General features: G+C 57.6%; 1 protein-coding gene across 2 annotated transcripts; it reads left to right on the forward strand.

Moving 5' to 3' along the window:
* Positions 1–294: 294 nt before the first annotated feature.
* On the forward strand, positions 295–11521 carry RGS11 (regulator of G protein signaling 11). Of its 2 annotated transcripts, none has more exons than XM_083585780.1 (17): positions 295–381; positions 530–626; positions 864–914; positions 1039–1145; positions 1696–1747; positions 1878–1936; positions 2046–2122; positions 2224–2305; positions 3789–3857; positions 5922–5951; positions 6869–6930; positions 8226–8339; positions 8527–8642; positions 9196–9283; positions 10440–10578; positions 10676–10758; positions 10881–11521. In XM_083585780.1, the coding sequence occupies exons 1-17, from the start codon at positions 319–321 to the stop codon at positions 11032–11034; spliced, it is 1443 nt and encodes a 480-aa protein (XP_083441906.1). In that variant the 5' UTR covers positions 295–318; the 3' UTR covers positions 11035–11521. The 2 variants fall into 2 exon arrangements, with proteins under 2 accessions (XP_083441906.1, XP_083441907.1); XM_083585781.1 differs by having other exon boundaries at positions 5928–5951.
* Positions 11522–13070: the final 1549 nt, after the last annotated feature.

Genomic DNA, 13070 nt, shown 5'->3' on the forward strand with positions numbered 1-13070 from the left:
GCCGCCGCCTGGGCCAAAGGAGGGAAGGGACTCGCTCGCCCGCCGGGCTGCTGCTTCTCGCCCCGCACCAGCCCCGCGCAAACCTGAAGGAGCCGGACCGGGCGCTTCCCCGGGTTGGCCGCAACCCGCTGCCGCGCTCTGCACGCGCGCAGAGGCACCGGGCGCCAGGTGGAAGGCTGGCGGGGCAGGCCAGCAGGGGGCAGCCGAGAGCCGCCCGGCCTCCGGCCCGACGACGGTGCCCCGCCGCAGAAGCGGCCACTTGGCGCCGCCGCCGCCGCCGCCCGCCTGCAGCAGCCCGGCCGCTCCGGGGCCGCCGCCATGACCATCAGCGCGCTCCGCCCGGGGGGCAGCCCGCGCCTGCAGCTGCCCTGCCTGGCCAAGGTGGGTGGGGGCGGGCGGGGGGCGTCGGAGGTTGCCTTGGGTCTCCGCCAGCCCCGGGGGCGGCGGGGAGGGGGTGGGGAGCCCCGGGTCCCCCCGCTGCCCCTCCGGGAGCCAGCGAGTCTGGGTCTGAGCGGCTGCCGCCCCGCAGATGGAGCGCGTGGTGCTGGGCATGCAGGACCCGGACATGGGCATCAAGCTGCGCAGTCAACGCCTCCTGCTCACGGTCATCCCGCACGCCATGACCGGTGAGTGAGTCTCCCCCGAGGGGGCGCCCCACAGCGCGCCCCGCCGCCCCTCCGGCGCCGCTTCGCCTTCCCGGCAGCGCGCCTCCCGCGGGGATCTCGGCGGCGGCTGCGCTCTGGATGGATGGATGGACAGGGAGGGCCGGTCGGAGCCCCGCCGGGCGCCCCAGCAATGACGGGGCCGGTGGGGGCGGGCGGCGCCGGGCTCCCTGCTGACCGGGAGGCTCCCTCTCCCCGCAGGATACGACATCGTGGAGTGGCTCCTGCAGAAATACGGCCTCTCGGAAGAGGGTGAGTCGCCGCTGCGCAAAGCCTCTTCCGCGCCCCGCGGAGCTGCTGGAGGGCGCGGCTGCGGGCGGGCTGATGTGCCGGGGGGCGGGCAGGGGGCTGCTCACGACCCTCATCCTTCCCGCAGAGTCCCTGCACCTGGGCAAGCTGATCGTGAAGCACGGCTACATCTACCCGCTGAAGGAGCCCCGCAGCCTCGCCCTGCGCGTCGACGAGACGCCCTACCGCTTCCAGGTGGGTCGGCCAGCATCTCTGGGGAGGCAGGAGGAGGAGGAGGAGGCGGTCCTTCTCTCAGGCTCCGGGAAGCCTGGGGGGCGCAGAGTCTCCGTCTGCATCGGGCAGCCCCTGCCAGGAGGGCCTTGGAGCACAGCTGGGGGTGGAGCAGCGCGGCCTCTGGGGGCCAAAGGGGCTTGGCTGGATCTTGCCCCGCTCCCCCCAATCAGGCCGGGCCGGGTGAAGATCTCTAGAGGCCCTAAGCGCTTGGAAGATTTGGGTGCCCCCACAGATATCTAATTCAAAATATAAACTATAATGAACTCAGAATAGATTTTTGTTTTTCGAAATGAAACAAAACCTACAGTCAGATGGAAAAAAGTATTTATTTTTATATACTTTATTTACATTTTTTTTGGGGGGGGGAGGGAATCCCATACTTTTTCTAACTGCAAAGTCCATGGTAAATCCGGCAGTGGGAGATGTCTGTGGTGCCCTCTTTCGATGATGCCCTTGGCGGGTGCTGCTTTCGGTTCATAGTTAATCCGGCCTCTCTCTCTGCGCTCCACAGACCCCCTATTTCTGGATGAGCACCAAGTGGCCAGCGACCGACCTGGATTATGGTGAGAGACACTTCTCTGGACCCCCCAAGAGCCCAGGGAGGCCCAGGAGACTTCTGGGCAGCTTGACCCCAGGCAGTGGGGGGGCCCCCAACCAGGTTCCCTGGCCAATGACAGACCCTCCCTTTTCCAGCCATCTACCTGGCCAAGAAGAACATCCGTAAGCAGGGAGAGCTCATTGAGCATGAGAAGGTAAGGGGAGAGGATGGTGGGTGGGGGCAGGGGGAGGGGGAGGGGGGAGTGCAGCCCCCTCTTCATGCTTCCTGGCTCCCCTCTTCTGGAATGACGGTATCCCCTGCAGGAAGATTACAACCAGCTGCACAAAAGGATCAACCACACCTGGGACTTTGTCGTTATGCAGGCCAGAGAGCAGCTCCGGTGAGTTTGTGGGGGGCAGGAGGAGGTGGCAGCCATGTGGGGTGTGGGGCTGGGAAGCCAGAGGCCCTGAAGCGCTGTCCCTCCCTCCTCTTGACCCCCAGGGCAGCCAAGCAGCGGCGGAAAGGCGACCGGATCGTCATCGAGTGCCAGGAACAGGCCTACTGGCTCGTCAACAGGCCCCCGGTGAGGCGGGGAAGGGGAGGCAGCCTAGCCTGGGAGAGGCTGCTGCCCTTGCAGGAGGGTGCCAGCCCCACTGTTCTCCTTACTTGCAGGGGCACATGGGGGGCAGGGGCTGTGTGCTGCTGTCAGCCAGCCACGCCCACCAGCCCCAGCTTCATGGCTGAGCCAGGATTTGAACTCGCATCCCTCCACTACCAGTCCATCTCTCAGAAGGACACCAGAAGAGGCCTGTAGCTGGACTGCACCAAAGGCCCTTCGAGGCCTGGCAGATGCCTTTTAAGAAGGCCACACGTGCAGAGCCGTCTTTCCCATAGGGCTTAGTGGTGCATCGCGCCAGGGTGCCACCCTCTCAGGGGCGCCCCAGCGAGTGGGGGAGCTGTGCGGCTTTCCAGGCGGCCTCCCCTTCCCCTGCATGCCCGCCAGCTGCGCCCCATGAAACATATGGCCAGCGGGCGCGCAGCTTGCCTCCCAAGCCTCTGTGGGGATTGCTCTCCTGCAGCGGCGTGGGGGAGAGTTGCGCCTCCCCGGATGGCTGGCAGTGCACAGCTACGGCCACCCCAACACTATCCATGGTAATTTGGGGGCACTGGGCAGATATTTGCACCCCGGCGCCGCATCTGCTAAAGACCGCCCTGCACAAGTGGGGCATGAGCTGAACAGCGCGACCCCTAGCAATGGTGTTTAGCGGCAGACTGCCCATGAACAGGGAGTGTCTGTACGGCTTTTTGGGATGCAGGTGGCACTGTGGTCTAAACCACTGAGCCTCTTGGGCTTGCTGGTTGGCAGTTCGAATCCCCATGACTGGGCGAGCTCCCATTGCTCTGTCCCAGCTCCTGCCAACCTAACAGTCCGAAAGCACACCAGTGCAAGTAGATAAATAGGTACCGCTGTGGTGGGAAGGTAAACAGCATTTCTGTGTGCTCTGGTTTCCGTCACGGTGTCCTGTTGCACCAGAAGCGGTTTAGTCATGCTGGCCACATGACCCGGAAAGCTGTCTGTGGACAAACGCCGGCTCCCTCGGCCTGAAAGCAAGATGAGCCCTGCACCCCGGAGTCGCCTTTGACTGGACCTAACCATCCAGGGGTCCTTGACCTATATGGCTGTTATTGCTAATAGGTATCACACGAGCTTATTGGCTCCCTTTCCCAGCCATCTCAGCTGCCGCCTCCCACTGCCCTGTTCTTCCAGCCAGAGTGGCATTGCAGAGGGGATGGCGTGGGCATCTCCTGGGCAGTGAGCTCCTCCTCCTCCTCCTGCGCTGGCCTCCCTTGCCCACGGGCAGCTGGGTCCAGAGCAGAGGCGGCCCCTGGGGCCCCTCCTTGACCCCTCTCGCCCCGGAGGCAGGCCAAGGGTTTATCCTGCACCCCCAGGGCGCCTCCAGGTTGGCAGCAGAGCGGAAACTTGGAGCCCCGCTTGCCTGGGCGCAGGGTGGGCATCCCGCTCTGGGAGGGAAGGGTAAAATCCAGCCTCTCTCTCCTGCTTGCAGCCTGGCAGCCCGAACGTGATGGAGGAAGGGCCAGAGAGGAGGAACTGCCAGAGCACCCGAGTCCAGCTGGTGAGTGCAGGAGGGGGGTGGTGGCGGATCTGGGGGGGCAGTGGGGAGAGATGGCCACACTGCTGGGCCACCCTTGCCCTGGGCTCTGTGCCCCAGACCTCCCTGGGCAGCTGCTGCAGCTGCATAAGAGCCTCTGGCATGGCTTGCTGGCACCTGCCTCTTGTTCCCCCATGCTGGGGCACACCCTCTGTGCCAGCCTTATCGCCTGCTTTCACCTGGTGGTAGAGCTATGCCTGCTTTTGGCTTCCTTGCAAGGGGCTCTCTCTGTTCTCTGCTCCTCCATTGCAGTGGGTGAGTTGCCCGGCCCAGGGTGGGGCTGGCAAAAACCTCCTGTGCCTGGCCCCACTGTGGGTTCCCCTTTGGTGAGGACATGCCTCTGTGTTGACTTTTCTCTTTCTGGAAGGTGCCTGTCGCCCTGGCTCCTTTTGCCCCCTCGGCAGCCCCCCCCCGGGCGTTGCAGATTATAATATTAATATAATTATTCATACTTCACCTTTTTCCCTAATGGGACTCAAGGCGGTTCACAGATATAAATAAGAACTGCTATAAACCTGGCTGGGGGGCAGGGGGTGGGCAGGAATTGTTAAAAAACAATTAAACATTGATAGAAGTAAAACAGTATACCGTATCGGCTCGAATATAAGTCACACCCAAATATAAGTCACACCTTTATAATTCAATGGGGAAAAAGAAAAATGCCTGAATATAAGCCGCTCCCTTAAAATTCCACAGGTGCTCACACCCGTTCCCTTTTACCATATGTCTGTCTCAGCAGCGATATCACAAAAAAATCAGTTTTTGATTGGCCATGAATTTAAGCCGCACTTTAACTTCGGAATTTTTTTTGGGGGGGGAAGCGGAATGTAAATGGGTAAAATTGATGGTAACTGCAGCCAGACAGGTTATAGCGAGTAATTGGAAAAATGCAGAAGTTGGGGGTGAGCCAATAGAGGAAAAAACTGGATAATATTATAATTTTAGAATATCTAACTGTGAAGATACACAGAATGAAAGGGTTTATGTCAGTGAGAAAGAGGAAGATTGGTCTGAGAATATATTGAATTATTTGGGTAGGTTTGAACAATTGGGCAATTAAAATGTTAGAAGTTAAATAAACCTTGTGGATGGAGGAGTGTTAACGTATATAAAATTGTACATATACTTGATTTGAATATGTTATTATTGATTATGTATACCCAATGCACCAACTGCCTGGGGGGTTTCACTGTTTGTGTTTTGGTTGTTAGTAAAAAATAAAAAAATTAAACACTATATATATATATATATATATATATATATATATATATATATGGGCTGATACGGCACATATAATAAATTCTATGGAAACTCTGCAAATAATGGCAATAACAGCAGCCAGCACCAGCCTGTTCCTCAATAGCAGTCAGTTCCCCGAAACCTGAGGGAGCAAGGACAGTGAGGAGGGAGCCAGCCGGGCTTCCCAAAGTTGCCTGGGAGGAGCCACCACCGAAAAGGCCCTCCTTGCATACCCACCAAGAAGGGCTGCGAGGGGGGGGGGCGATGACGACTGAGGGAAGGGCCTCCCCCTTTGTGTGCAGACTGCCCCCCTCGTCCCTGTGCTGGGGGGTGTCGGGCTTCGTCCGTCTCTCTGTCTCACATTGCGCTGTCTGCCTGTGCTCCCCCCCTCCCCCCCTACTGACCACTGGGGTCTGTTTTCTTCTCTTCTGTCTGCCGCTTTGTCCGTCTGTCCGTCCACGTAAGTCACTAACACGGCCATGTAACTAACTCGCTGTTTGCCGCTGGGATGGGGGGGCGGGGGCTCGGCTTGCTGGTGGGTGGGAAGGGTCCCTTAGCCCCAATCTGCCTTTTGAGTGGGTGGGAGGTGGAGGGCCCCCAACGGGAGAGGTCTCAGCCTGGCGCTTTGCCCTCTTGCTTCAGCTCTGGGCATCTCTGGTTAAAGGGGGTTGGGGGGCAGGGGAGGGAAAGGCCAGTGGGGGGAGTCTGACCCTCTCTGAGAAATTGAGGGGGGCAGCGAGGCAAAGGCAGCCCCTGAGATTTGCTCACCTCTTTCTCTCCCCTTTCCAGGAAAAGAACACGGATTATTACAAACGGGAGGTGAGTTTATTTGGGGGGGGGGAGGGAGCTGAAGGGATACAAGAATCACAGAATTGTAGAGTTGGAAGGGACCCCCAGGGTCTTCTTGTCCCCCCCCCCCCAAATGGAGGAATCTCAGCTAAAGCATCCCTGACAGACAGCCATTCAACCTCTGCTTAAAATCTCCAAGGAAGGAGAGTCGAACACCTTCAGAATCCCCTTTCTTACAACTTGAAGCCATTATTTTGGGTCCTACCTTTCAGAGCAGGAGAAAACAAGCTGTCTCTATCTTTCAGAGGACAGTGATGATGATGATGATGATAATTTATTCTTTAACCCCGCCCATCTGGCTGGGTTTCCCCAGCCACTCTGAGCTGCTCCCAACAGAATTAAAAGCACAATAGAACATCAAACATTAAAAACTGCCCTAAACAGGGCTGCCTTCAGATGTCTTCTAAAAATCAGATAGTTGTTAATTTCCTTGACATCTGCTAGGAGGGCGTTCCACAGGGCGGGTGCCACCACCGAGAAGGCCCTCTGCCTGCTTCCCTGCAACCTCACTTCTCGCAGGGAGGGAACTGCCAGAAGGCCCTCGGAGCTGGACCTCAGTGTCTGGGCTGAACAATGGGGGTGGAGACGCCGTGTTCCAGACTCAGTCTGGGGAACATGGGAGGGTTTTGTTTCCTTCCTAGTTTGCCCAGTCAGGCCTGCGGCTCCTTCTGGGGGTCGGGGGGAGACCCTCCTTACCTCTTGAAGGGTTAATGTGGGAGGCAGGTGGGTCAAGCTCTTGGTGGGCCAAGAGCAACGCAGGTCAAGATCAGGAGCTGCCCTTTCCTGCCTCCCTTGAGGCTGCTGCTGAGATGCCTTGGGCCAGCTGGAGTGGGTGGGTGGGCGTTGCAGGCAGCTCCTTGACCCCCCCCCCGTTCTTTTGGACGCAGATCCGCTACTGCCGCGCCGCCATGGGCAGGACAAGGGTCAAGTCTTCCGTCTGCCTGGAAGGGTGAGTGGCAGCGCCAGGGCTGCCAGCTGGCCAGGGGCTTCCAGGGGCAGGTGGGGCTCACCTGGGGCTCTGTAGGTGGAACAACAACGGGCCCAGGTGGTGGCACCCACGGGTCACTTTCCCCAGGAGCACGAGGAACCAGGAAGGAGCAATCTTTGGGTTCCTTCAGCGAACCAGCTACAAATCCACCTCACAAGTTGCCTCGTCCAGGCCACATTTTGCCAGCTGCGATTCCAGTCCTCAAGCTTACAATCTAAGAGGCAGGGGGCAAGGGTGGTGGGGGGGAGGGCAATGACCAGGGCCAGATTGAGGTTTGATGAGGTCCTGAAGGCATTGGGGCCCTTGATATGTCCAGCTGTCCTTTGTCAACAACAAATTGTCGCTATTGTTTTGTGTTGAATATAATGCTATATGGTAATTTATGGACCTCATAGGTATCTGAAATAGGGATGCGGGTGGCGTTGTGGGTTAAACCACTGAGCCTCTTGGGCTGGCCAATCAGAAGGTCGGCGGTTCGAATCCCCGCGACGGGGTGAGCTCCCGTTGCTCGGTCCCTGCTCCTGCCAACCTAGCAGTTCGAAAGCACGTCAAAGTGCAAGGAGATAAATAGGTAAATGGCATTTCCGTGCACTGCTCTGGTTCGCCAGAAGCGGCTCAGTCATGCTTGCCACATGACCCGAAAGCTGTACGCCAGCCCCCTCGGCCAATAAAGCAAGATGAGCGCCACAACCCCAGAGTCGGCCACGACTGGACCTAACGGTCAGGTGTCCCTTTACCTTTACCTAGGTATCTAAAGCCATTTGCACATGCAGAATGTAGGCACCCTATATATAGAAAGGAGCAAAGCTGGGATATTTGAGGGAGCAGGCGGGGCCTGTGACTTACATCAGAGGAGCCTACACAACACAAAACACTCTTGCTGTATGTAGGTTTTATTTTATTTGTTTTTTATCTTATATTTTGGAATTGTACATCCAGTTTTTTCCTCTAAATTTTTTTGGGGCCCCCAAGAGAGTGGGGCTCTAGCTATAGCTTGTTTAGCTTATACGTAAATTCAACACTGACAATGACTGAGAGCCAGGTGGGGGGGGGGAGCAGGGTTCTGCCCATTCCTTGGTTCCACAGCCTTACTGGGTGATGTGAGTTGTCTATTTCATATGTGTTTCTTCTTGGGGGGGGGGTCCTTGCATCTCTCTGCCTGTTACTCCCAGGGTGGGCTTAGCCCCTTTGCTGTACCTGGCAGCAGAGAAGGCCCCCACCGACTCCCCACCCCCCACCTCCTGCTGCCTCTGCAGGTACCTCAAGTTCAACGAGCAATACGTGCCGCACGATCCCATCATGTCCGGCTGCCTCCCCAGTAATCCCTGGATCACAGACGACACCACCTACTGGGCCATGAACGCCCCCACGTAAGTGCATCGCCCCAATTGGTGGAGGCGCCCCAGATGCCTGCCCGGCCCCCTCCCTGCCTGCATTTGCACTGGGCCCCCCTTGCCTGCCTTCCCCCCACGTCTCTCTTTGGGGAAAGGCCCCTTGGCTTTCAGGGGTCCCTCTGGGCTTGCATTGCACCCTGACCCCCCCCCCGCTTGCCTGCAGGGTGACAGCCCCCACCAAGCTGCGAGTGGAGCGCTGGAGCTTTGGCTTCAGTGAGCTGATTGGGGACAGCCTGGGCCGGGTGCAGCTCCTGGAGTTCCTCAAGAAGGAGTTCAGCGGTAGGTCCAGCAATAATAATAATAATAATAATAATAATAATAATAATAATAGATTTATTTATACCCCACCCATCTGGATGGGTTTCCCCAGCCACTCTGGACGGCTTCCACCAAAAATATTAAAAATGCAATAAAACATCAGACATTAAAAACTTCCCTAATCAGGACTGCCTTCAGATGTCTTCTAAAAGTAAGATAGTTGTTTATTTCTTTGACATCTGATGGGCAGGCGCCACCACAAAGAAGGCCTCTGCCTGGTTCCCTGTAACTTGGCTTCTCGCAGCGAGGGAACTGCCAGAAGGCCCTTGGCGCTGGACCTCAGTGTCCGGGCAGAACAATGGGGGTGGAGATGCTCCTTCAGGTATATAGGGCCAAGGCCATTTAGGGCTTTCAAGGTCAACACCAACACATTGATTTCTGCTCGGAAATGTATTTTTGCTTCTGGGGAGCGCAAGACCAACTTGCCCCCCATCGTCCTTTCCCCTGGGGCCCTCCGTGCTGCCGCCTCTTCAGCTTCTTCTAACTCTCTCCTCTTCCTCTCCTGCTTCTCCAGCCGAGAACCTGAGCTTCTGGGAGGCCTGCGAAGAGCTGCGCTACGGAGAGCAGGCCCGGATCGAGGAGATTGTGGACTCCATCTACCAGTAAGTGCCTTGCTCTCCTCCCCTCGCTGGCTCCCGCAGGCCTGGCCTGCATGGCTGGCCCAAGGCGTTTTGCTGCCCGAAGCCAAGGGCGAGAAGCAGCCTCCTCCCCGTCCCGTTCCATGCGTGAAATCTCAGCGGACCCTTGGATCTTGTTTCTGCTGCCTCTGCTGCACTCCAAAAGGCAGTGGCTGAGGTTAGCGGGTGCAGGACGGGTTGCAAAGCACTCACCCACCCAGAGCTCCCTGCGCTTGCTGGTCTTCAATCTTTGCCGCCTGAGGTAGCTGCCTCATGGTAGGGCTGGCCCTGGGTGGCCTCTCACCTCTAGGGGGCTCCAATGGGGCTTCGCCTCTCCCTTCCTCCCAGCCCCAGAGGAACCTGGACCTCCAAGCCAGGCTGGGTTTCCCGGACCCCACACAGGCGTGCCCACCTGTAGTGTTCCCAAAGCAAGGAAGGATTGGACTCTGATTAATAAAATACACACGAGGCTTGACCAGCCAGACTCTGGGAGGGGTGCGTATAATAATAATCCTCTCCATCCCTCGGCCCAGGTCGTTTTATGCACAAAAGAACTTTTTACGCAGTGTTCATAAAAATCAACAAGATTTCCTCTGAGCATTTCAAAACCCCCACGTGGGGACAAAGTTAAAACTACAAAGAAACTATTTCTTACTTGAGCCTGCATAGTAGTCCAGAGTAAATAAAATAAGAATAAGAGGAGGAATGCATTCAGCAAAACCCCAGAGGTCATAAACAGGAGAGGCAGGATTTACCATCTCCTTGTGAACTCTCTTCCTGGCCCTTAAGATATATCTAAAGATTAACAAACTACATCAAAGTAACCCATTAACTTTATGTACTGAGGATGCCTAGTCAAGCAACCGGCCTGTGTGTTTAGAATGCTTAGAATGTCAGGTGCAGAGAAAGCAAATGGCAGAGATGAAGAGGCTTGTGGGATTCGATCAGAAACTACTGAATCAAACCCAGTCAACGCAATGCTTTCATCGCGGACACAATGGCTTGCTTCATTTTTCATGATTCCTCATAGCAATCTCACCTGACCCCCCACACTCTGGATATTTGCACCCCTACACCCACCCATGCCAGGAGCTCTCTGCCTCCCCCCCGCCCATGCCAAGGCAGCTCTTGCTCCCTCCAGGCAGTTCCTGGCCCCCGGGGCCACCCGCTGGGTGAACATCGACAGCAAGACGATGGAGAGGACTCTGGAAGGCATTAAGACCCCCCACCGCTACGTCATGGATGATGCCCAAATGCACATCTACATGCTGATGAAGAAGGTGCGGAGCAATCCTGGGGGTGGGTGCTCAGGGCTGGGGCTGCCTTGGCCATCGTCGCCCCCCCAGTCACCCCAGAGCTCTTCCCCTTCCCTGCTAGGACTCCTACCCTCGCTTCCTGAAGTCCGATCTCTACAAGAACCTGCTGGCGGAGGCTGTCATCCCCCCGGAGACGAAGAAGCGGTGAGCGGATGGGGAGGGGGCCCGCAAGTGCCCCCCACGTCAGGGAGGGTGCTGGCGGTGGGGCTGGGGGGGAGATTGCCTCTCTGCAGTGTCAGACTGGACCCTTCCTCTCCCCCCCGCAGGGTCTTTCCTTTCATGCGGAAGCAGCGCCACTCCAGCCCCAGCCCCGCCCTGCTGCCCCCCCAGGGGGACCACGAGGCAAAGGCCGAAGACAAGAGCAAAGCGGGGCCGCCCGCCCCGGTGGAGGAGGGGGGCGAAGAGGACGGCGGCACCTAGGACCCCCCCCAATTCCCCTTGACATCCACACGCAGGCAGAAGGGCCTGCCTTTGCCCCCCCCCAGACAAGCACTGCTGACTCACCTGGACGTCCCTCGACTGATGCTCATAACTGACCTTCCTGTATCCCCCCCCCACTGGAACGAAGCCATATGATGCAGGAGCCCAGCACAGACGCATCACCTCCTCTGCCTTATCTGCTTCTTGGAGCACTGCCCCCCCCTCTTGCCTCAGGAATTGCCCCCCTCCCTGCCTAGAGCGCCCACCTGCTCCCAGCCCCCCTCCTTCAGCAGCGTTCCTTGCCCCCCTCCCTCCCATGCACAAGTGACTCAGGCTGTCCCTAAAACCCCAGAGGTGGAAGGCCTTGTGTGTGCCCCCCCCCACGGGTCCTCCAGTGGTTTGTGAGGGACACCACCCCTGGCCAGGCCTCCAGATGGGTCCCAGAGCAGGGTGGGGGTGTCCTTTGCTCCCGCAGCTGCCCCAGGGGAGGGGCGGACTTTCTTCTGCTCTGCGCCCCCCCCCCGCACCCACTCGGCCCTCCAGATGTCTTCCAGCACCTGTCCAGTGTGTGAAGGTTGCAGCTGCTGCAAGATCTGTTCTGCAAAGATGGAATCCAATAAAAACCCGTAGGAACAGCAGAGCTGTCTGGGGGCTGGACAGTTTTTCTTCCTTTTTCCACCCAAAGAACTGGGGGTGGGGGGCATTTGCATTCAACAGGGAGAAAGGGGTGGGGGTGGGGGCCAGGGGAGCAAAAGCTTCTCATTCTGGAACCTCTGGGGTGTCTTTCCTTCCCCAAAGGGGGTGGTGGGGGTTTGAGCAGAGGGAGGGGGCAGCCTTGTGTGGGGCAGGGAAGATGCCTGGCTTTGGGCAGCTGCAAGAAGTGGGGTGGCCTGCCTAGACTGCCTGCAATGGGGGGGAGCAGTGGATGAGACCCCCACAGTGCCATTCCTGCGTTGCAGGGGCTGGAGTGGATGACCCTTGTGGGTGGGGGTGGGGGGATCCATTCCAACTCTTCTTCATTGAGTTTATATACTGCCCTATACCTGGGGGTCTCAGGGTGGTTCACAGAATAAAATCAAGATATAAAACCACAAAATACCTAACAAAAACCAAAACAACCCAATAGCCCCCCCCCAAAAAACCACATTTTAAAAGGGGATAGGATGTAAATTGGATCATTCAAAGGCCTGGCGCCTAAAGGTGTATAGTGAAGACACCAGGCGAACTTCCCTGGGGAGAGCATTCCACAGATGGGGAGCCACTGCAGAGAAGGCCCTGTTCTCGTGTTGCCCCCCCCTCTGGACTTCTCGAGGGTCCGGGTAGGCTTATATGGAAAGAGGTGGTTCTTGAGATTTTGCCGTGCTGAGCCGTTTAAGGCTTCAGAGGTCAAAACCAGCACTTGGAATTGGACCCAGAAACTAATCGGTAGCCAGTGCAGTCAGACCAGGATCAGTGTAAGATGCTGAAACCGTCTTGCTCCGCTGAGCAACCTGGCCGCTGAATTCTGCGCCAGCTGAAGTTTCCAAACCGTCTTCAGAGGCAGCCCTACGCAGAACGCGTTGCAGTACCCCAACCTTGAGGTTACCAACTCTACAATTCTAACACCCATGCAGCCCTTGGGGAAGATAAAGAGCTCAGGGACCGGCCGTGTCCATCTGCTCCATGCCACCCCCCCCCCAGCCCCAAATCCCCTGCGAGGATCTTTCCGCATTTCTGGGGCTTGGGAGGTATTTGCCATCTGCCCAGTAAGGAGATTAGTAGGGGCTGCAAAGCTCCGCTTTCCCATTGCATTTCCCCAGCAGAACTTAGCCTTAAAACCCCCATCTTTGAGTTGGGGGTTGCAGCAGAGTCTCTCTCATTCCCCTGGCAGGCCTGCACTGCAAGAGGGCCGCTTTGCCCCCAACATTTCTGCCTGGCCCCCCAGCCCTCACGCCTGGGGGAAAGTGGGGCAGGGCATCCTCTCAGCCTGGCACTGCTGCCGCTTCCCTCTCGCTAATCCCAGCGTGGCATGCTGCCGCCACCGCTGAACAGATGCC

The sequence above is a fragment of the Podarcis filfolensis genome, assembly GCF_964270895.1.
Source record: "Podarcis filfolensis genome assembly, chromosome: 14".
Lineage (NCBI taxonomy): Eukaryota > Metazoa > Chordata > Lepidosauria > Squamata > Lacertidae > Podarcis > Podarcis filfolensis.